The 24,706-nt window shown below is 29.2% G+C and overlaps 1 protein-coding gene across 4 annotated transcripts in view; it reads right to left on the bottom strand.

Moving 5' to 3' along the window:
* Positions 1–24,706, bottom strand: part of scrib (scribble) — a 153,393-nt gene that overhangs the window by 31,614 nt on the left and 97,073 nt on the right. Inside the window, exons 31-35 of one of the 4 annotated variants that reach the window (XM_067268836.1) lie at positions 19,334–19,519; positions 19,057–19,257; positions 18,820–18,979; positions 18,602–18,731; positions 7,673–8,815 (exon numbers count right to left, since the gene is read on the bottom strand). In XM_067268836.1, the coding sequence (XP_067124937.1) occupies positions 8,788–8,815; positions 18,602–18,731; positions 18,820–18,979; positions 19,057–19,257; positions 19,334–19,519 (705 nt within the window). In that variant the 3' untranslated portion in view covers positions 7,673–8,787. Of the gene's footprint in view, positions 1–7,672; positions 8,816–18,601; positions 18,732–18,819; positions 18,980–19,056; positions 19,258–19,333; positions 19,520–19,879; positions 20,192–24,706 lie in introns of those variants that run through there. The other 3 variants (XM_067268835.1, XM_067268837.1, XM_067268838.1) reach the window with 3 other exon arrangements.

Raw genomic sequence — 24,706 nt, forward strand, 5'->3', positions numbered from 1 at the left:
GACTCTTTCTGCTCTCTGGGTACTGGTACTTAGGAGACCTTTATTAGGCCCAACACAGGTTTGGCCAGGTCTACATTGGGATGGCTGAATGGTGAGGTCAGAGCACCCCAAAAAATTCCTGAAGATTTTCAATTGAATAGATTTGATCCTAGGTCTCCAGAATGGTAGACTATAACTGCCTCAGCCACCATCATCATCTAATTCAAATTAAACTAAGTTTATCACCAAATGTACTGTTAGGAATGCCCAATGTTTGTTCATTTTTTTATCTGCACATTTTTAGTATCAATGTTCTTTAATTCTTTATTAGAATTTCTAATTTTATATTTTGTGTTTATAATATTTTTAATAGCAAAAAGAATTTACAGTCATCTTGGTTTATAATGTATATTTGTTCCAATAAAACACTAAAATAAAATCAAATTTAGATATATTTTTATTTTTGGGTTAAATTATAATTTGTTAAACAGTTTGACACTGTTTAACAATAACTGTTTAACTCATAATTTGTCAAACTGCACTGTTTAACAGTGCAGTTTGATTATGTTATTAATATAGGTACACCACAAAATTTCTGCACCCCTGGTTCCAAAGCCTTGCTGGATTAACTGTTTTGCCAGACCAACTGTGGCACATACAATAATAATAATAATGCACTTGGAAATGGAGATATTATTGAATCCATGGAAAATGGCAAGTTCTACAAGTATTTAGGATTCCAACAGGCCAAACTAACAGAACATACACAAATAAATCAAAGTAGGTTAAATGCTATTCTCAGAACACAGTTAAATGCAAAACACACAGTTAAAGCAATAAACACACACGTCATCCCAATACTCACATATTCTTTTGGAGTTATACATTGGACTCAAACAGATCTCGAGCAACTCCAAAGGAAAACAAGAACAACACTTACTAAGCATAAACAACATCACCCTAAATCCGTCACAGAAAGATTAATCCTTCCACATAAAGAAGGTAGATGTGGCCCGATAGACATAGTTAACCTTCACTACAAACAAATATAGTCACTGCGAGAGTTTTTCTACAAAAAACAAGAAACATCACAGTTACATAAAGCAGTAACTCTAGCAGACTCGAATAACACACCATTAAATTTACACTCACAACATATGAACACAACACAACATATAAAAAGCATAGACACCATTAAGCAATCATGAGCTCAAAAGACAATCCTTGGCAAGGTCATAAGGATGCCTGCCATGGAGTTTGTTGACAAAACTGCATCAAACAGCTGGTTAGCTCGGGGATGCCTCTTTGGGGAGACGGAACAATTCATGATTGCCATACAGGATCAGGTCATAAGTACTAAAAACTACAGAAAACACATACTCAAAGATACAACACTCACAAATGACATGCAGAAAATGTCATATCATGCCAGAAACTATACAACACATCCCTTCCAGTTGCAAGCTCTTGGCACAGACAGATTATTTACATAGACACAATCAAGTAGCAAATATAATACAGAAAGAGCTTGCAAAGAAACACAAATCAGTAGACATCCATGAACCATACTACAAATACATTCCACAGACAGTATTGGAAAACAACACACATAAAATGTACAACAGAGTCATAATAACAAATAAAACAATTTACGACAACAGACCAGACATCACACTCATTGACAAACACATTAAAATCACATACATAATGTATGTGATTATAGACATATCCATTCCAAACACTCACAATATGCAAAACACATCAGCAAGTACAGTCAGCAAGTACACCGAACTCGCCCAGGAAATAAGGCATCTGTGGAGGATGGATAGTACCCCATATACTACACAAAAGCCTGGGCACATTACAATTGAATAGAAACACATACATTACACTACAGAAGACCACTATATTGAATACATGCCATATTGTTAGGAAATTCCTGAATACAGACACTGACACACTTACTTTATTTTAGTTTTGTTTTGGTTGCTATGCCTTGACTCTGGTTCAGCATAGTACACAGCCACCAGTGTCAACCGAGTATAACCCACTAAACCCAACATAATAATAATAATAATTCATCAACACACCTCTAACTCACTACACTCTTCCCATGTGTCTAAAGTATATCATGAAATGCTAGAAACTTAAATTAAATAAATATTAAATGTAATTTACATTTAATATTTATTTAATTTCTATCTCTCTCTTAGGACCCATAGTTAAGGTTAAATTTAAGCAAAATAAATTAAGAATATTACAAAATTGTAGTGTAAATAATGTAAATAAGCACTTTCTAAACACAACACCATATGGCCATCCAGTCTGGTGTCTGTGGGAATTTCAAAGTTATCTATTGTAATTCTGTCCAGATTAAAGGATATGCTGGACCATCAGTTGCCAGAAATTCAGTGGTAAACCTGTACTTAAATTTATCAACATATAGTTTAATACTATTGAATTTATCAAGTGTTACATGTATTATTATTTTTGAAACTTAAAATATATATGCAATTTTAAATTTAATTTGGTAAAAAATTAGCAGCCATTCTTGATATAATAAATGTATATAATAAATATCAAATACAAAAGGAAAATTTTAAATTTTTTTAAAATCTAAAAATGCAAAAGTAAAAAGTTAGTTTTCATATTTGGTATGTTTTATAAACAATGTTATGCTTTATAACTTTATAATAGAATATGAAGACTAGCTTGATCTCAAAGATTAATTATTAAATACAGTGTAACTTGGATAATTTGAATGTTTTTAATTAAAATTTGTGGTTAATTTAAATATATTTTCTGGATCCTTGAATTTTCTATAAAATCATTCTTACAGTATCACATTTGAAAATATCAGAGTAATTAATTAAGTAACAGTGCAAGAATTTTATGAAAAAAATCACCTGCAATATTTTGATACAATATGTGTTTAAGCACTAATGTTGGCAATGGTGATTGGGAAATTCCAGAGTACAGTGTTTACTGTGTTTATTACAAGGGGACAGCATGGCATTGGGGCACCAATTTTAATCAAACTTGGTGCAGTTATAATGCATCCCCAACAACTGACACATGCCAAGCAGTAAGGTGCAATACTCAAAATTAATGGAGAAAATTGAGGTTAAAAATTGCACATCACTTTATGAATAATAAGAATTCTAATTGTTTTGACTGGTCGATGGCTCGGTGGGGGTTCGTTGGTTTCATAATCCTGAGGTTAGTGTTTGAAATGTTATTGGTTTTAATGTAGTTTTTAATACAAAACTATAATTTTTACTTTATTCTTAATATTTTTAAATTTATTATATTTATTAAAAAATTATTTTTGAATACTCATGTACTTATAAATAAATGTTAGTACAAATCTCATAATTTATTTGAGAAGAGGATTAGATGTAAACAAATTTATCATTATTAAAGGCCAATTTTGTAATAAAAAAGATATTTTTATTAAATTGAACAAACAGATTGAATAATGTTGTTTTCCAGGAGCACAATTTTGTGGACGATGATTGTTGTAGAGACATGTGAAACAATAAAAATTTCTGTAGTATGACGATTGAATAAATGCAGATTTTTACAATAAGATTATGATTTACATGTCACTGAAAAACAAACTTAATTAATGTTTAAAAACACTTCATCAACAACTAATTTGGAGGAAAATCATTTGTACAGTATCACATTTGAAAATATCAGTGCTTAATATATTTTTCCCCCACCACCTGTGCAACTTCTGAAATTGACGAAGAACCCTCAACTGCAATTAAATCTTGATTTTGAAGGATGCTTTCACAATATGTAAATTTTATAATATTGTCTTGTAGTGATTCTGCAGAACACATTTCAATGCTATTGATGTTAGCATGAGATATCAAAGCCATCTTTTTGTTCTTTAATGAACAAAGACAGAATCATAGACACATTTAAGTTAAACCAGTGGTTCTTAACCTGGGTTCGACGAGTCAGTCTCAGGGGTTCGGCGGAGGTCAACCACCTGACGTCATCGTGACGTAGAAACCGTATTGGTTTCGAAAACTAATGCTACATAACGTGTGTTCTATTGGGAAACTATTTTCTCTTACTCTGTAACTTCTACTACTATCTAACTGAAACGAAGTGAAGAGGTCCCAATCGAATACACATACAAACGACCTGCAAGACGGTCAAGCACACACCCGACTCATACGTTCGCGATGACATGCCCCACTCAGCTATCATTGGCTGCGGGTGATCACACAACATCGCTTGGCCTTTCTATGCTGCAGGAAATTTGGTGCGCCCAGTATTCAAATTGTGACTGTCGTGATTGTACGTCGTGTGATTTCATTTTTAATATTTTAATCCCTTCACACTATGTCAAGCAAGAAAAGAAAGTGGTCGAATGAATATGTACAATATGGATTCACATGTATAACGGAACGTGATGGGAGTCAGCATCCTTGTTGCATGATTTGCAATGCCAAGTTGAGCAATTCTAGTCTAGCACCGGCAAAACTAAGAGAACACTTCTTTAATCTGCATGGAAATTACAAAAATACAACACTCGCTGAATTCAAGGTGAAGAGGGCCAGCTTTGATGAAAAGGGTAGTCTGCCTGTCCTCGGCTTTGTACCCATCGATAAACCGATCCTTACAGCATCATATGAAGTCGCTTACCTTATCACAAAGCAGGGCAAACCACACAATATTGGTGAAAAACTCATAAAACCAGCCATGAAAAGATGGCGAATATCATGCTGGGAAAAGCGGCTGAAGTTAAGTTATCCCAAATTCCTTTTTCAAATGACACCATCAGTGACAGAATAGACAACATGAGCAAAGATGTCTTGACCCAAGTAGTTGCAGATCTGATTTCAAGCCTGGCAAAATTCAGCCTTCAACTCGACGAAATTACAGACGTTTCCAAACTAAGTCAGCTTGCAGTATTTGTGCGCTATGTGAAAGACGACGTTATAAAGGAAGATTTTTTATTATGTAAGCCTCTTACAACAACAACTAAGGCAGCCGATGTAAAGAAACTTGTGGATGACTTCTTCAAAGAAAATAATCTTTTGTGGGATATGGTTTCTGCAGTTTGTTTCGGATGGAGCTCCAGCCATGCTGGGAAGAAAGTCTGGTTTTGGTGCGCTAGTGAAAGCCGATGCACCACACATTGTTGTTACACATTGTATTCTACACAGGCATGCGTTGGCAACAAAAACCATGCCTCCAAAACTGGCAGAAGTCTTAAAAATTGTAGTGGAATGCGTGAACTATGTGTGAAATAGTGCTCTGAGGCACCGCATCTTCAAGGAGTTGTGTAAAGAAATGGGGTCTGAATTCAAGGTACTTCTGTATCATTCAAACGTTCGGTGGTTATCCCGGGGACAGGTTCTGAATCGTGTTTTTGCCCTACGTGAGGAATTAGCCCTGTTTTTGCAAGAGCACCAACATGGTCATTCAGATTGCTTCAAAAATTCTGAATTTATTCTCATGCTTGCGTACATGGCTGATATCTTCGCAGCTCTCAATCATCTGAATCAACAGATGCAGGGCGGTGGTGTCAACATCATCGAAGCGGAAGAAGCCCTGAAGGCGTTTCAAAAAAAGCTACTGTTGTGGAAACGACGAATAGAAAACGGTAACTTTGCAAACTTTACCCTGCTAGACGAATGTGTAAATAAGAATTATGATGTGCCTGGAATCGGAGATATTTCTGTATCGGGGGAACTGAAGCATGCAATTTCCATGCACTTAGACAAGCTTGCAAAGTCTCTTGAAGGATACTTCTTTTCAAGAGAGTTATATCCAGCATGGGCGAGGCAGCTGTTTACGTTTGATGTTGAGAAAACAGATGTCAATGATACATACCTGGATGAAATCATTGAAATTCAGCAGAGCCAGGTTCAACAGCAACTCTTCAAAACAACAACGCTCTCATCGTTTTGGTGCCACCAAATAGTAACGTACTCTGCTATTGCGAAGAAAGCTCTGGAGATTTTGATACCGTTTGTGACAACATATCTTTGCGAGCAATCCTTTTCGAGGATGCTGGACATTAAAACGAAGAAAAGGAACAGACTTAGTTGCGAAAATGACATGCGAGTGGCACTTTCCAAGGTAAAGCCTCGCATTTCTGAACTGGTGTCTAAAAGGCAACAGCAGCAGTCTCACTGATTTTAAATTTTGTTCTTTGTTTGTAATGTTTTGTTCTGTAATGGTTTTGTTTATTTTGTTGACCAATAAAATATATACGTATGTTTTGAATTTGAAAAATTATATTTTATTTTTCCAATTAAAAGGGGTTCGGTGAATGCTCATATGAAACTGATGGGGTTCGGTACCTCCAGCAAGGTTAAGAACCACTAAGTTAAACAATGACTTTGTTGCCAGAATAAGTAGATACTGTACAGAATGACAAAAACAAAACATTTTCTGTACATTCTAAATAAATATTGTTAGGTAGCATTGACTTGTTACTTGAAACAGATGCCTTTTATTGTTTTATTACTCTTTTTATTGTGCATTTGTAGTTTTATAAAAATAAATCAGTTTCACATTTATTATTTTGTCAGAGAGAGAAAGTACCAAGAATAAAGTAAAAATTATAGTTTTAGGAAAAAAAATCACATTGATACAACTGGGTTTCAAAACACCAACCTCACAATTATCAAAGCAGTGGGCCCTGATCAACCCACTGGTCACTCTACAGATGGTATAAATTCTATGTGATTTGCAATTTTCAACCTAAATTTTCTCTTTATTTTGAGTATTGTGCCTTACTTCTTAGCTCATGTTAGTCACTGTGGATGAACTATAACCTCATCGAGTTTGATCAAACTCAGTGAAGCCCAACATCATGCTGTCCCTTTGTTAATTTAAACTTATTTAATTGGGCTGCAATTTCAAAATTGCAGATCTATAAATTCCCACTGGCATCCATCCATTGTCTGTCTGTCCTTCCTTAATCTCAAGAATGGAGTTAGATAGATGAAAGTTGAGACCAGATATGGAAAGCTTAAGGGCAGAGGCCCCAATAAACCATGTACAAACTTCTGGTCTGGACCATAAGTCATATTATTTCAATTCAAAAATTCTCTTTAGAATGGAGTTAGAAAGATGATCAGCACAATTCTATTGTTATCAGGAAAAGTATGATGTACAGGAGCAAGACACTACTAAAATTAAGAGCATATATTTTAAATTAAATAAATAAAAATATGATTAAAAACTGCAGCCTGGCATTGTGACAATGTCACAATAATTTTGTCAATTTTTTAACTTTAAGACAGTTTGTTGAAGAACAGGAAAATACAAAACAATGCTGTTTTTCAGACTAAACAAACTTGACGAATTCACTTTAATAAGCAAAATATATTTTTAAAAACCAGCGAAAATTTAAAGCTTTTTAAATAAATTAATTGATAAAAGTACTGTAATTAAAAAAAACTAATGCAATACAGTATCTGTACTGTAATTGTAATGAATACTGTAATAAACTGTTTATTAATTTACTGTTACAGTTTTATATTTTATTTACATAATGCAAATATTCAAACTAGTCTAATTCAAATTTTTTTGAGGTCCCTTCAACTTTGAGTTATCCAAGTTCTATGGTATTTCAAATAAGATGTCTGAAAGAAATACTTTTAAATGTTATGTAGGTACTATTTCAGAAAATGAAATTTCACAAATCTTAGATAAAATATATACTTTTTCATAATTTTTTTTTAATATTTGAAGTTTCCTCGAAACAAATTTATTTGGTCATATTCCCAACAAGATTAGTGAACAAATGTACATATTTTCATTTAAACAGCCTTCTAGTAAAAAATAATAATTACAATTTTATAATAGTAAATTTTAAATAACATTTAAAATGTAAATCCGATGTTCTGATAATGATAATATTTTTTATAATTAATGAAAAATGACAATGATTACTTAAGAATAAAAATTTATCACAGACCTAAAAAAACCAGTATTTTACTTCATATAAAATTTTTAAATCACCAGAGAAAAACTGTATGATGTATAATATTTACAAACATTCCTTGAATGATGAAAACTTATTAAAAAAAAAGATTTAATGATTTGGATTCTAAACTGAAATATGGTATACATACAAGCATTTAAATAAAAATATATTTATTTAATAACCTAAATGCTATTGATAATTGTTCTACATTCCTTTTTATTTTTTATACTGGAAAAACCCAGGTCTGGTTTATAAAAAAAATTTAATTCTAATCAGTTTACTTTAAAAAAAAAAAAGTGATAACAAAAATAAATAAAGCTGCTAGTCTTTAAAACTTAAAGCCAAATATAAAATTAAAAAAAAATAAAGAAAATGTTTACTTTAGCATTTTTTAAATGTTGTTATTTGTAAACAATAGACATTTATCATCTTCACATGCCAGAAGTAAATTTGCTTGTATATATTACTCAAAACATTATTTTGATCCAGGAATGTTCCTTAAAACACTGCTTTATCACTGCTGTCTTTTCTGTACTGTACTTTGTAAATGATTAACAGGCACTTGTATGGCAATGCTAAAAAGCAAGATTGCTAAACTATTCCACAAACTGTTAGGAATTGACTGAAAAGTTAAAATAATTCCTATGGCTTAAGCACAAATGAAAAATATGATATGATGATGGTATATATTTGACAATGATCACAAAAGTGTTCAAAGGTAAGGCAGCCTCTTTTCACTCTTGAAATGTTGATGGGAAAACTCCAATGTCACTCGCACTTGTTCAGTAGGAAGATAGCAAATGACAGGTTTCATTAACTGGAATCAATGATGAGGTCGAAAACATTCATACGTTGCTGGAGTACTGCTCCTTTCTGCAACAAGGGAATCCAATGATTTTGTGTCATTTGCTATTATATTTTTAGATAACAAAAACAAAAATATTCATGCAATGTAATTTTGCACAAAGTGCTTATATAAATTATATAAAATATATACACAAATTAGAATAAATTCTATTTTTATTGTAATTAAAAAGCTTAAAATTTAAAATTAAAACCAAAATTATATTAAAAACTGATTTTTAAAAAACAGAACAGGTGCAAAAGTAAATAAATATATCATGCACAATACTTATTACAAAAAATACTTTTGTATAAAGGTAATTTATTTGGATCAAAAAATTTTATTGAATCATATATTACATTCATTCCAATAAATGATGTTATTGAAAACAAAATATTTTCTGCAAATTATCAAGCATATAAACTTTTAATAACTTTTTATTGTGAAAGAAAATAACAAAATGTATAAATGTAAATCTACCTGTATAAGAAGTCTAATATATTAATATTAATTGTTACAAATGAAGTTTATAATTTAAATTATCTTATGCTTACATTATGAAAATATAAATTTAATTACACAATGACTAAATCATATTAAGGCCAGGAGAATGTTATTGCAATGATTATAGAATGAAATCCGGGTGAATGATTGTTTTCATTTACTGTATTTTCTAGACTTTCTGGCATTCGCCATTATGAAAAAGAAATCAAACATATCTTTTGAAATACCTGCAAATACATGTAGATACTTCACAGAATTACAATAATTCTATGAATTTTCAAATATTTATTTGCCAATTAACTTCATCATGTATTATCACAGGCCCTTCAAGGTAATCAAAAATTATCTTGAAATTCAAATAAATCTTTGTTTGAGTTGTAAGACATCTAATTTGCCTTGGCAATCCAGTTATCAGCCTATCATTCTGGGGACCCTGGATTCACTCTTGAAAAAATCTAGGAACTTTTTGAGTGTCTGTCCCAAATGTGTTGGGTCCTATCCCTCACCACCTGGCCAAACCTGTAATGGGTATGGATTATAAAACCCTCTCGTGTCCGCAGAGCAAAAAGAGTAAAGAAAATCCTACTGTATGTTTGACAAACAAAAAATCTGAAATTTTACATAAACATTGTTTTGGATTTAACTTAATTTCCAAATTTGTTTTATTTGTAAAATTAATTACAAATAAACAAACAAATTTTTTCATCTAATTTTTTCACATTACTATATGAACAAATTTAGATGAAAGCCACTGAACTAGTCCACTTTTGTTTCAATTGATGATGTGCTTCGTTGTCTAAAACTAGTAGCAAAATTGTTACTCAATGTAAGTGAAGTCCAATAAAGCAAATATTTACTTTTATATTAAAAATTGGAATTATGTTCATTATTTATAATATTTGTTCAAAATGATAATTTCTAGCATATTTTAAATTCATATTGTAGGCTAGGTGAGAAAAGGATTATTCAGAATCAAAATATAAACACATTTTTAAAAGTCATTGTATCAATAACCCAATTTACAAATTTAGCTGAAATGATAAGTAAGTTTCTATCTAGTGAAGTTAAATAAGCATTTCTTCTTTTATTATTTAAAAATAATGTTACATTTTACATTTGAATAGGAAGAAATACTTCAAAATTATCTGCTTGAGTTTCGACCAGGGAGGAAAAAAGAAAAGCATCAATATAAGCTGTAACCAAGCAATCGGCATTATGGATTTGATCATTAATATTGAAGCTACAAATTATATTCCTCAGAATCAAATACTGTAATTTCCATGATTTAAAAACAGCATCATTAGCAGTAAGTTTGGAAAATTTCAGAATATATCATTTTATATAATATTTTCTCTCTATTAATTATATAGCTATTTTGAAATTATTCAATACCATATTTGATCTTCAACATTCAGTATAACCATATTTAAAGGAGGAGAAGGAGCAAATGAAGGGCCTAACCAACTGCGTTAACCAGCATAGGAGGAGGTCATGCTTTGACTGTAACCACACAGTCAAAGCACGACAGAATGGCTTTCAATGTTCCAATGCTGGAGTGAAAACCAAATTCAGGGTTCTCTTGTATGTTGGGACAATATACGACTTCTTCCTACGCTGGTTAACGCAATTAGGTTAGGCCCTTTGTTTACTCCTCCTCCAGAAGATTTAAATAAGGTTATACCGGATGTTGAAGGATGGTTGAGGGTCTTAACAACACCCAAAAGGAATACTTCCGTATTTGATTTTAATTTGAAAAATATATATCTATATTTGTGAACACTTCATTTCACTCAACAAAATTATAACATTATCAAGCTATAAAACCAGTAAGGAGCCAAAACATTAACCACATTAAAAAATGATAAAATTATAACACTAAACTGTTTTAAAATTTAGTAATATTAAAGTTGAAGTTTTTCAGTTAGTCAAAATTCATGAAATGAGTTGTAAAAACATGCACTAGTAGGAATCAGTTTATTTTCTTAACAAATCTATGACTAAGTCAATGTGCATTGCCAAAAGGAGGCTATTAAACTTTATAATACTTCTAGAGCCCCTAATCAAGTACTGCACATTGCCCAGCCAAGATATAGAAACCTATATTTATCTTTTCTGAATAATTCATTTAATTGTAAAATAAAAGTGGTTGTATGTTAATAAACATTGTATTTTTTCTTTATTTTTTCAGTGTATTTTAAACAAAAGTAGGTGAATCTAGATGCTTGATAATTTTTGTTATTTGTATTTATCACAAGTGATATTTCATTTTTGTGCTGATTTTATATTCCAAATTTTAATAAATTTGTCTTTCATAAAACATAAAATATCCAAATAAATTTGGCTTTATACTTCATTAATCTAATTAAAAATTTTTAATTATTAAAATTAACTTAGTATCAGTTACAGTAAGAAAGACAGCAATGATATTATGGATAAGCAGTACATAATTAAAAACTAATTTTCAATTTGTCATCTTACTAAGAAAAATCTATCGTTACTAACTGTTTTAATATAATTTTTTAATTTAGATCAAGCTAAATATTACTAATATATTTTTTCTTTTATTAATCATGCATACTGAAATTAAACATACAACAAGAATCAAACAAACAAAACAGAGACAAAACATTGGAAATTATAGCTTCATTCAATGCCTACAGAGACACATCAAAAGTTAACAAAAGTTTTAAAATCTATTTTAAATTTAAACAACATGCATTAAACTTTAATTTAAATTAACAATGTTATGAACAAAAATTAAGCTTGATTAGAAGTTCTAATAAAGCACAAATTTTGTTCTTTAGTTAGAATAATTTGGAATTTATGTTTGAATTTTATATACAAGTCAACCAAAAGTCCTCATACAAGGGCAAAGGTTTCACTATACTATGCAATCACTAGTTAGTCTTAACTGATATTTATGCATAACATATTTAACTAAATGCACATACTGTATGAATGTATTCTTCCTACTCATGGCAAACACACATGAATACATTTGGTATTGTGTGCATATATATCCATCGTGAATGTGGTTTTTCAAGAGGCTATGCTTTGTAGTGCCTCGTAAATCAAGACAATGTGATCTGGGAATTTAAGCTCTGCAACTGTTTCTCAAGTATGGTGACTTTTGACTCACTTGTATATCTTAATTATAAAATACATTAAACTTAGACTTTTAAAATACTGTTTTCTTCATTTCATTTAAGTAGTAACTTTAATTTTCTATGACATTTGAACAGTATATATATATATATAAATTTGACAAATCTTTTAAAAAAAGAAAACATTTGTTACAAATGAATTAAAAAATAAGTATTGTGAATTTATTTTGAAATTTTACACACTGTCTTACAGTTTTGTTCATTTGTTTTCAAAGTCTGAGTTTAATAATTTTATTTTGTAATTAAAGAAAAAATTATCATGTACACATGTAATAGTTTTTATATGTGTACATATAAAAACTATTACAAATCTAAAATAAGATATATAGTAAACGATGTTTAATATTATAGATGTCTTGTAAAAAAACAAAATAAAAATAATCACTCATGATTATGTATCTCTTTAATATTAAAAAAATCTAATGGTTATTATTTATAAATTTATAAATCAAAATAAATATCAGAAATAACATTTCTAAAATTAAAATAAATGGTTAAAAATAAACACATCTACATAATTCTAATGACATAATAATTATGTTAATAAAGTTATTATTAGATCAATGGCAAGCAACTCGTGGCTTATATAGATAAATCTGTAATATGCTATAGATTATAGATGAACAATGTAATGAGGACCTCAAAAATAAATTTTGAAGTAATGAATTTCTTGAATTTCACAATCACTATCTAGTGACAAGTTTATTATGCACAGTAGATTCTGAAAAGTCTTGCTATTTCAAAAAATTTTTTTTTCAAAAATGAGCTTTGTGCAGAATAAATTCTGTCTAACTCAATTATGTAAGATTATAAAATTGTCTGTGTTGTTATCTCTTAAATAAACTGTATAAGTTAAAAGATAATGTCAATATTTTCAATAATTTTCATATGTGGAACAAAACATGTAATTTAAAATTACATATATTTTTATTTTACGTGACAACAACAAATGTATGTCATATCTTTTTTCTTTGATTTAGATGAATGTATACAAGAAAGAAAAAAAACCATCCATTTAAATTCTAAATTAAGATTTTATCAATTTATATAATCTTATCTCCCAATTTTACAATATGAAGCAAATAACAAATTTAAAATTCAGTGAAATAAAAAACTTCAAACTGCAAGTATTTTTCAAATTTCATTTGGAAATGTTATATTCATTCTAATCAATGATGTGATATCATGTCTAAGTTAGCTTTTAACAAAGTTCTAGATTAAACATCATTCCAAATAGTTTGCCTTTAATTATGGCATATCAAAAGAACTAAATGGCTATTATGTAAGGTCTATAAAATTTTAATCTAAAATATTAGATGCTTACAACATAAGTTACAATGAACTGGAGGTATCATCTTGTAAGGAAATATATAAGGAACTGAAGTTATAAAATTCAGATTTTTTTTTCTTTTGGCTAATGATAGCAAGGGGAGATTTGATTCAAACAGTCAAAATCTTGATAAAATTAAAATCCCAACAATTTAAAATATTTTTATTGCATCAAAATTTAAGTATTTCTATAAGTAAATGTATGAAGAGACAACCTCAAATACGCCAACAACTGCTGTAAATGATTGGGTTAAATTTTGGATATATGATTATAGATTAGAAATAAATTTGGCACTAGAGTTAGGTGTTAGGTGCCATCTCTTATTAAAATAAATAATTATAATATTAGAGATTAATAAGATATTAATAAGAGATGGTGCCTAACACCTAACTCTAGTGCCAAATTTATTTCTAATCTATAATCATATATCCAAAATTTAGCCTGATCATTTATGGCAGTTGTTGGTGTATTTGCTTATGATATCGGGTTTCGTTTGATGTATATTTGAGACAACCTCAACAAATTAAAACAATTTCAAAGTCTTAATGCAAATTATAAAAAAACTAAGAATTTGTCACGATAGAAATAATTGTTATTCCTACATCTAAAAGCACATTTAAGTTATAATTTTTACCATTATTGTTCATTATGTGAATAAAATGCCTGCATAAAAGTAAAACAACCACCATTTTTCACTTAATATTGAAAGCTACATCTTTTATTACAATGGACTGATTTTCAATATCCTCTAGGTCCAAATATGCAAAGAAGAATCTGCTTATTATAATCACTTTGGGACTTGTCTATACTGATAATATTATTTACTATTTATTACTAAGCAAGCTAAGTAAATAAGACTATAGCTAATATAAATTCTGGTTTTATTGACTAACATTAAAAAGATATGTTATTAATTTAATGTGATTTGTCCAGTATTGTTTATCTGCTGGTTTTGCAGTGCAGTCTTTAACAGATAGCATATAACTGAAGAAAGAAATACAATAATTTATATTACTATACTATGACTAAATAATTTATAACAACTAGTGCATTTAAATTTATTGGAATTAACAAATCCAAACATATAACATTAAACAACTGATAACAATATTCGTGATTACAATAAGCAGATTATACTGTATATAGAAAAGCAAAGTTTCAATTGTTGTCTTTGAAATATTTGGATGTTCAAATGCAAGAATTAAAGATCTTAAGTTTGTAAACATCATTAGTAGTATTATTAAGTTTTATACTGAATAGTTTTCTAATAACCTGATTTTTAGTTTAATGCCAAACAACTGCTGGATTACATCAGATTATAATCATGTTACTAAGTAGCATTATTATAATCTGATGTAATCCAGCAATTGTTTGGCATTAGAATAGTTTTCTGATTATTTATTGTAGTCAGCACAAACATTTCTTCAAATGTTAGTAGAATTTTTGTTCCTTAGCCTGTTTGATTGGTTCTTGATTCTCACAGATAAAGAATAAAGCATAATTCATCCATGTAATAGATTTACCATATTTACTTGCATATAGGACAAAGTGTGACTTTAAAGATTAAAATAAAGAAAATTAGATTTATTAATACAGTTCTAATTTTATTTTGTTTAATCACAAATAAAATATCAAATGCATGTAAATGCACACATTGTCTCGCAAAAATTACTGGCATTTTAAACTTTACGGAAAAATCTTGTAAAATCAACATAATTTGTTCATGTAAAGTTGGACGATCGGGAACCTTTTATGCCAATTATTAACAGTCAAATCCACTCTCCGTCAATTACACTTATGAGTTTCTCCAAATAATCATCTGTTTTCATGTGGGAATGGATTAAAATTTATATCCTGTGTGATTTTGGAATTTCAAATTGGAATTCAATTCAAAAGCTTTGCTTTTCCTATTGTTCCAAACAATACACAAGATCAATTGAAACAACCCAGATAAAATACTTTTGTTTTTAAATACAAGAGGGGGAGCATCCAGTAAAAAATGCAAATACATGATTCACAAAAATTATTGCAAAAATGCAAAGAATCCTTTGCACGCGCATATAGAACAACGTAGGTTTTTGAAGCAGTGAAAAATGAATAAAAACCTCATCTTATATGTGAATGAATTAGTACTGAAATTTCAAAAAAGTAAATATATTTTTTTTTCTTTTTGATCACTTGCCTTCTTATTTGAATGATTTTTAAGATCTTTGAATCCTAAATAAATTTCAAAATGACTTACATTTAAAATGAAATATGTATCTGTAATCTACAATTTATTCTTTTAAGCATTATATCAGATTATTTTATTCTTTTTATTTTTATGCAAAAATTGCAGTTAGCTCTTCTACCAACTTTCAGCTTATATTTCCTTTTGAAAGTCTGCAATTGTTCCATTTACTTCATGGTATTGAATTTCAATTATTATAGCAATTAATCTTATTCAATATCTTTCATTAAGTACCACTCAAATAACATTTATTTTATTTTGTAAAATAAGGTAATTTATTCTATCATATAAAATGTATTTCTATTTCAGCACAGAATATTTAAGGAAAAGTTTTTAGTGTAATTAAGTCATCCTGTGCCTTTGGCACACTGCCCCAAATTTGTTTTTTACCATATTCTGGTTAAAAAGATTAAAGTGTACACTTTTATTTATTAGAGAAAGAGAAAAGTTTAAAAGAAGTTATATACAATTAAAATTCATTTACCAATAAAATATTCAACATGAATACATGCAAAAGCTGATTAGCTATAGTAAATAATAATAATAATAATAATATGTTTAATTAGAAAATAATAATTTTATTCAAGAGTTGGGCTAGGTACAGTATCTGTGGCTTATTGAAGGCAATTTGGGAAATTCGTTAGTTTTTTATTTTTTATTTTTTTTGGAAAAAAGCTGCATCTTACTATCCTCCTCCAGATAGCAAAGCAACACTTGGCAAGTTTCCAGGAACTGTTTATTTCCAAGCTGGGGGAAGGAAAGTGGAAAGAGTGCATACCATTGCAACTTGTTAAGTATCATTCTTCCAAATTAATATGGTAACTATTAATTAAATTCTGATTTTATTTGTGAATTTCTTTACTGATGTATACGAACTATCCTCTTTTCCTAATAGACTTGGTCTTTTCCACCCATGCATAGTACCCTCTGTTGCTTTCCTTCAAGTAGTTGGAAAGTATATGTCATAAAATATGATAAATTGATGTATAAATTATATGTAGAAGAATTATGTTCAATTTAATTAACAACAGTTTACAAAAAACAAGATTAAACAGACTTTTTACAGGATTATTCGGGGGGATATATTATTCCTTATGGAACTTATTTTGAAATTTACTTTGAGTAAAAATGTCCTATAAACTTGGATGCTATTCTCAATAGTTAGAGAAATTCATTATAAACAGGCATAACCTTGGTTAATTTGAAAGTAAAAAATAAAATGCATTTTCCTGTAATAAAACTATTGTAACAGATCCATTTTGCATCAATGTTTATAAACCTATTTTTGAAAATTTTTTGTAAACTTTATCTCTGTTAATATGCACATTAAAGTTCATGAACTGTGCACATTACTCTGTATATCTCCTCATCCCTATCCTCGATTAGAATAACAGTGCATAATATGCACAAATAGTTCCTCATGTGTCTGTGCCTTCACCTGGTACATAATTACTTTACAATTACTGGTTCTTCTATACACAATACTCTAATGGAGATGTATTGTGCACTGTTTACAGAGAATTACTCCATAACTACTGAGGTGAGGACCCAAGTTCAAAGGACTTTTTTTGCTCAAAATGACCTCTGAAATACATGGCAGTACATCCTCCCAAATTATTTTGTATATTTAATATTTTCACAACATTACAAAGATACAAAATATCATTATATAAGCATTACAAAAGTCAGTTATAAAGTATTGTGAATAACTGACTAAAGCTAGGTGAATTAGAGTGGATTCTCACATAGTGATTACTGATATTAAACAATTGTGTTTTTTATAGTTCCAAACTTTCTTTGGCAAATTTTGTCACTCAGCCAAAGTTTACACATTTGAATAACTGTACATATATGTATTGTTACTTTTCTGTTTATTGAAATATCATTTATAGTATTCTCTTCTATCATCATCATCAAAACATATATACATACCCACATAAAAATGAAGTTACCTGAATTAATTGTTTTATATATTTATAAGTAAGTATAATATATAAAAAGAAATGTATATGGAATAATAAATTTTCATAAATTGTATTATTAATGGTTTATTATTTATTACAAATTTTATGAAAGAATTTTAAAAATTCATTTCTGTTATTTATTAAAATATTCTAATTTAAATTTTAAATGTTGTAGTAGACCAAAACTTTACTTTGGATAATCTGTTATTCTAGTATCCAAAATAAAGATTTGATCAATGAAGACATTAATTAATTAGAAAATTTATATTTCTTTTATATTGATAGTTAAAGAAAGTGAGTCCTCACTTCAATTTGCCACCTAACTATATCAAAAAAAATCAAGCCCTATACCTATATATCTAACTTGTAAGATAGAGGAATTTATACCTATCATACATTAAAAATGAAACATTTGTATATTACGTCTATTTCTTAAAAATTCACATGTTTTCAGCAGTAAAAAACTGTTTCCTAAACAGCTCTGAAATTTTTAAATTAAAAAGCACCCTAAATTCTAAAAAAACATTAAGAATAACTACTGATTTCCAAAAAATTAATATTTGTATTAGTTTAAAATGTTTTTATATATACAAGATCCATTAGACATTCTAATATTAACTTACATCCTTTCACTATCCAATATTGTGTGATTTCCATTATGGTTATCAGTAAGTGAAGTACAGTCGTCGGAATTTTTATCTACAGAATGACATGATTTATTCTGGTTTCCCAAAATTGGAGCCAATTTCTTTTCTATAGATATAAAAAAGTAAATGTGTCATTATCACTCTAATTTATAAAGACTGTTGTGTTTTATTCTTAATATAAAGTCTTAAAATACCTTCTTCTGAGCACCATACTTCATTCTGAGATAAATAATTAAACTGTTTTATTTTTGCAGTCTCTTTTATCACAGGTTCATAACTGGCCTTCTCAAATTTATGCTTTTTCTCACTGAATGTTAAATACTCTGGCTCGGATTTGTATACATGTTGCATATCCTAAACAAATATATGCTTAGGTAACTCAATAATTATTTGTTAATGCAATTTTCATAATTTCAAATGAAAATATTTACCTTCTGAGGTTTAGTGGAAACTGGTTTGGCACCAGGATGTTTAGAATTACAGACTGGATCTAGAGAGGATCCATCCAATGTACTTCCACTAATATCACTATCTGGATTCAAAGAGTTATTAGCTGTTGGAGGAACCGGGGATGATACCGGCGAAATGTTATGAGGCAATGGTAGGGCTTCGTTATTTCTTAATACATTTGGCTGTACAAATTAATGATATTAAATAAATTAAAAACACTGAATTATTCCATAAAAGGAAAGTAGAATAGTTACATACAGTGCTTGCAGTTGGGGGATTAACTGTATGCTTTGTCATTAAAACAGTAGTTGTTTTTCTTTCCTTTGTTGGAGTGTTATCATTGCCTAAAAGATCTGGATGAACCAATTGCTTTGCAGCTTGAACTACTTCGAGTACTTTCTGGTCGACAGTTTTTGCAGAATGAGGAACGACAGCATATTTACCCTGTATTCAAAGTTTAATAAATTTAATTACCTAAAAGAATAACTTTTGCTAGTGTTAAAACTAATTTAACAATAATATCAATACAGAGAACTTTTAACATAGCAATTGAATAGATTTATCATACCTTATACCTTACCTTACATAATTTATTTTAAAGTTTGTGGATGGGGAGGAGACAGAACAACACAAATAGAATTCTGTTAGAGATGTAAGGTTTCAAACAAAGAGGGTATACAAAAGCACAAAATAGTTTTTGTTAGAGCAGAACAAACATATAATTTTTAAGGCTGACAATGAATATTACAAAATTTATCCATTTAAATACTAAGTTTCACTCTCCAAATAAAGAATACACATAAATATAAAAACAAACAACAATTATATTTATTTATTACTATATATATTGCTGTGATGTTCCAACATACATAATCATTATAGAGAAGGTAATAAAATATGTAAAAGAAATATTGGAAGTTAAATAGGTGGGATGTCAGTCGACGTGACATTCTGTTCAATCTCATTCCCTGGAAGACGATATCTATCGATAGGAAGTCATGCGGACTAGCCATCTGCCATTTTCTGGAAGGATGAAAGACTTGAATTTAACCTGGATTCCCCACAACCTCAAAGTTCAGTCAGCATTCGAACTTCACTATTACAGTTGCAAATTTTCTGGGAGACAAAAATTTAAAACATGAAATAGGATGCATAAAGCTGTCGACCTAATCCAATCTTGATTATTGAAAAGTCTGTAATATCGTGTTTGGTACACGTGAAAGAATACATAGATGTGTTTTGGCTTTATGTTTGAAAATATTAAATATTGTATAACTAAACACAAATAAACTCTTCAAGACTACAGTAATATTTCTCAATATAATGACACAAAAAGAGTATATAAATACCTAACAAAATAAGACATTATTTTTTTTCATATATTAATAAGCTATAAGCTTATAACGTATTATACCATGGAATGACCAGCATGCCAAAAATCCCAGGGTTACCGGAATGCCAGTTAAACTGTGACTAAAATATAAAATTAATTAACAAGTAGTTTTGTTAGATCTGATTAAACTTTATTTTATTGTACTAGGAAGAATGTTTTCTTTAATGACATTGTAATTTGACTGAACTTGTAAACAAAAACTCTTTTCCTGATTTTAAGACAATAAAACAATTAACAACTTATTGACAGTAGTAGTAGTAGTAGTAGTAAGTCAGTGTGGGCTACACTGACCATCTACCCAGACCTTAAAAATAACATCTTCCTCTCAAATTCACATAAAGGGGATGTTAATGGATGTAAGCTGAGATAATTTATAGGAGTTTCTTAAATTTAATGTTTATTTTTGTATTTTTGAATGGAATAACAATAAGATACACATAAAAAAAGCACTTTTGAAATTCCAAGAGTATTTTACTTGGTTAGAAAGAAGATAAAATGAGAAATTAAACATATAATTGTAGTTTTTGATGTAATGCTGACAGTTTCACAGTTTTAGAATAAAAACTTATCTGTTTTCTTTTTAAGCACCTCTAGAGAGTGATCTATAACCTCACTTAAACTGGAGTGCTGGCATTCCCCGGGATAAGCCAACATACCAGCTTTTACCATATGGAAATATCTGATCACAATCTCTCCCTGATAGACCGGTCATTTCACAAAAATACAATAAAAGCATTTCATATTTTCTATTATTTTGAAAATGATGTAATAATGTCTGCCAGTCTGTATTAACTATTTTATTTATACAAATAAATCTCCCATTATTATTATGCTCACAAGCAGCAAAATTAAAAGACAACGAACATCAATGCTAAATTCTGTCAGTGGCTGTTTCATATTGTGTAGAACCTTCAGTGATATCTGAAACTGTTCTACACTTTTACAGCAATAGTATATGCTGGTAACCAATTGATTAAATATACCTCAGTTTTACTCATTATGCACTGTTTCGTACAGAATTAAAACTGGAAAGATTTGAAAAATATTTATGACAATATTAATCGAAGAAGTGATAAAAGGTCTATTTTTTATATGATGTCGCATCAAAAATTACAGAGTTAAACTTACAGAAAAAAAAAACACCCAAAGATTATTTGCAGAAAATATAGATTGAACTGATTGAAATTAAATTTATAAATTCCATCTTTTAATTAGCAACATCTATTTTAGTTAATGTATGAATATATATATATATCAATTACCATGAATTACAACAGGAATTTTATCAAATCATCAATTATTGGTTGTGTTCTGGTCTAGTATATAGTGATGGAAATTGTTAGTGACTATGAATGAAAATAATAAACGACAGAACTCACTGATGTTTGCATCACTTTAATTTTGCTGAGAGTATGTACCTTTACAAGACATTATATTGAAAATCACTAGGTAGTTCTAACATGATGGATTACATTCAAAAAATAACTAAAAGCTGTTAATATTAAAGGTTTTATTTATCCAAAATAAGATATAATTAATACCCTAATGAATTCTCAAATTTAAAAAAAATGTTATTTTATAACATTTGTGAACTTATATGAAAGTTGTTTCAGTTTTAAATAAAAATTGCTGTACAGAAAAAGAATATCTTTGAAAACGACCATCAGCTCTTCAAAAAAAAAAAAAAAAAAAAAAAGGCTAACTATATTTTTAAACAAGAAATTGATTTACTTACATCTCATTTCAACAATTAAAAAGCAAAAAAAAAAAAAAAATTGGACGAAATATCTTAAAATATTACAAATATATTTTAAAGATTGCAATTAGAAACAAATATGGAAAAAAAAAATAAAATATTTCAAAATGTCTTACAGGTATATCAAGTAACAAGTATTCCAGAAGAACATCTTATGCATACTTGTTTCTATAACTTTACATGTATATGAAGACCTAAGCTAAAAGACTTCTCTAAGTAATGAAATAGTCAATATATAAATATGTATTCAATAATTTTTACTTCTCAGCTGTTATATATAACAGAGGGAAAGTGTAGCAATAGGTCAAAAAATGATGGCCCCCAAATTTTTACATTTTTGGACTCAGAACACCTTGAAATGTCAAGATACACAAAAGATTTGGTTTTTTTTTAGATGTATGTATTAGTTTGTTCACCCTGTTTGAAACTTAATACTTCTGTGGTTTTTGAATCAGAGTTGAATGGTTTATTACAGGAGTTATTAAACTTCAAAGTGGTTGAATGAAATTGTGCCCCCCCCCATATACATCCAGTCAGAGTCAGTATATTTTTTAGTGATGCCACGAATATTTGGCTACTATTCGGTATTCAGCCACTTTTTTTAATATTCGGTATTTGGCCGAATGTTGCATACTATTCGGCCAAATACCAAATCATGGAAAAAACACACATATTACTCAAAAATGTATTTATTTTAATTACAAATTATTACATTTAATATTTAAAATCAATCAGTGGTAAGTTGTGATGAATGAAAACAATTTTTTCAGCATTTGTTGATAGCAAACGATTGTGCTTTTCCTCATACTATACCTGCTTCTGAAAACAGCCTCTCACTATATACACTACTGCCAGGAGACGATAGATAAATCTTAGAAAATTCTGTCAGGCTGGATACCGTTTTGCATTTGCTGACCACCACTTGTAAAGGTCTGCCGTCCGATCTAGGCAAAACAGTTTTCATATAAAAATCAATCTCATTTGCAATAGCGCTTTTCTTCTCCACATTCTTATCATTTTGCATATTTCCTCAAAACAGTTCCAGAAACTGTCATGTATTTCAATGGTTTTATCATTTTCATTGATATTTCTTTTCTTACAAAGTGGAGAAGAATCATCATCGGTACTAGTAGACTCATCACAACTAATTTTCAGAGCTTCTAAAAGAACTTTTTTGTTTTGCTCTTTGCTTTTGAACTAATTCCAGGAAACTGGTTTTGAAACGCAGGTCAAGAAAAGTGACAACCAGATATTTGTCATTTTCATCAAAGTTAAACCGTGTTTCAAGCTCAAATTGTGTTACTAACAGTCCTTATGACTATTAGTAACACAATTTGATGTAACAATGAACATAATGCGTGTCATGACACGATCTACTCGCAAATAAAACAAATGCGCCCACGACATTGCTACTGCACCCACCGCAATGAGAGAGGTCGTAACCTGTCACCTGCGAAATGTACACATATTTTGCCGAACATTCTGCCACCGAATATTCAGTATTTGGCAAAATCACTATCCGTGGCATCACTAATATTTTTGACAACTCCAACTCCGACTCCACAGCCCTGTTATTATCATTATGTTAGTATAAAAATACTAAATACTAATTATGATTTAAATATGACATAAATCATCAAAATAAATAAAATATTTATTGAAAACCAATAACTTATCATCATCTTAGCAAACTAATATAAAGTAAACAAATGTTAAAATTGAACCTTATGATTTAATTCAATATAACATTCTTCATATTATAATCAAACAAGCAGTCAGATTGTTATTGGGTTACAATAAAACTACTTAAATAAAATAATAACAACAATTTGGATACAGGTGTTTAAAGCCACCATCTAGTACATGTTCTGCACATTAAAAAGTTATTTCAATTTCTAAATTGTAAGATATAAATATATCATATTTTATTTATAATTCATCAAAACGGTTTGTAATCCTTCCAGCTGCTCATTTAAATTGACACAAAAAATGCACACAGAAATTGTTATAAGTAATATGTTTTACTTTTTAATTCAGTATTAGCATATTGTTTATTAATTTATATTAAATAATTCATTTATAGCAACTATACTAGTTTTTTGTTATTTCATTTCTAAACATCTGGAGAGAAAAATGTTTAAAATTGTGAATTGAAAGTTTCTTAAGGCCCTATTCACTGATAACATTTCAAACCGAGAATTGCATAACTAAAGATTTAGAGTTTATAACTCCAGATTAATTGCTCTACTTTTCATATTCACCCAAACTAATCTAAGATTGGATTATGTGAAGTTCATACTAAAATTAAGAGATTGTTAAAGGCTCTCCGATTTGTCCAAATTTATCATTACGTATCTATGCAAACTTTTATGCACAAAGTAAATATATGACTTAGTAGTCGGAATTGTTTATGGTTTTTACACTCAATTCCATTAACTTTTTTGAAATTTGTTTTCTGTTTTTTTTTTGTTATAACAAGTTA

The sequence above is a fragment of the Centruroides vittatus genome, unplaced genomic scaffold (genome assembly GCF_030686945.1).
Source record: "Centruroides vittatus isolate TY-2023 unplaced genomic scaffold, ASM3068694v2 contig_341, whole genome shotgun sequence".
NCBI lineage: Eukaryota > Metazoa > Arthropoda > Arachnida > Scorpiones > Buthidae > Centruroides > Centruroides vittatus.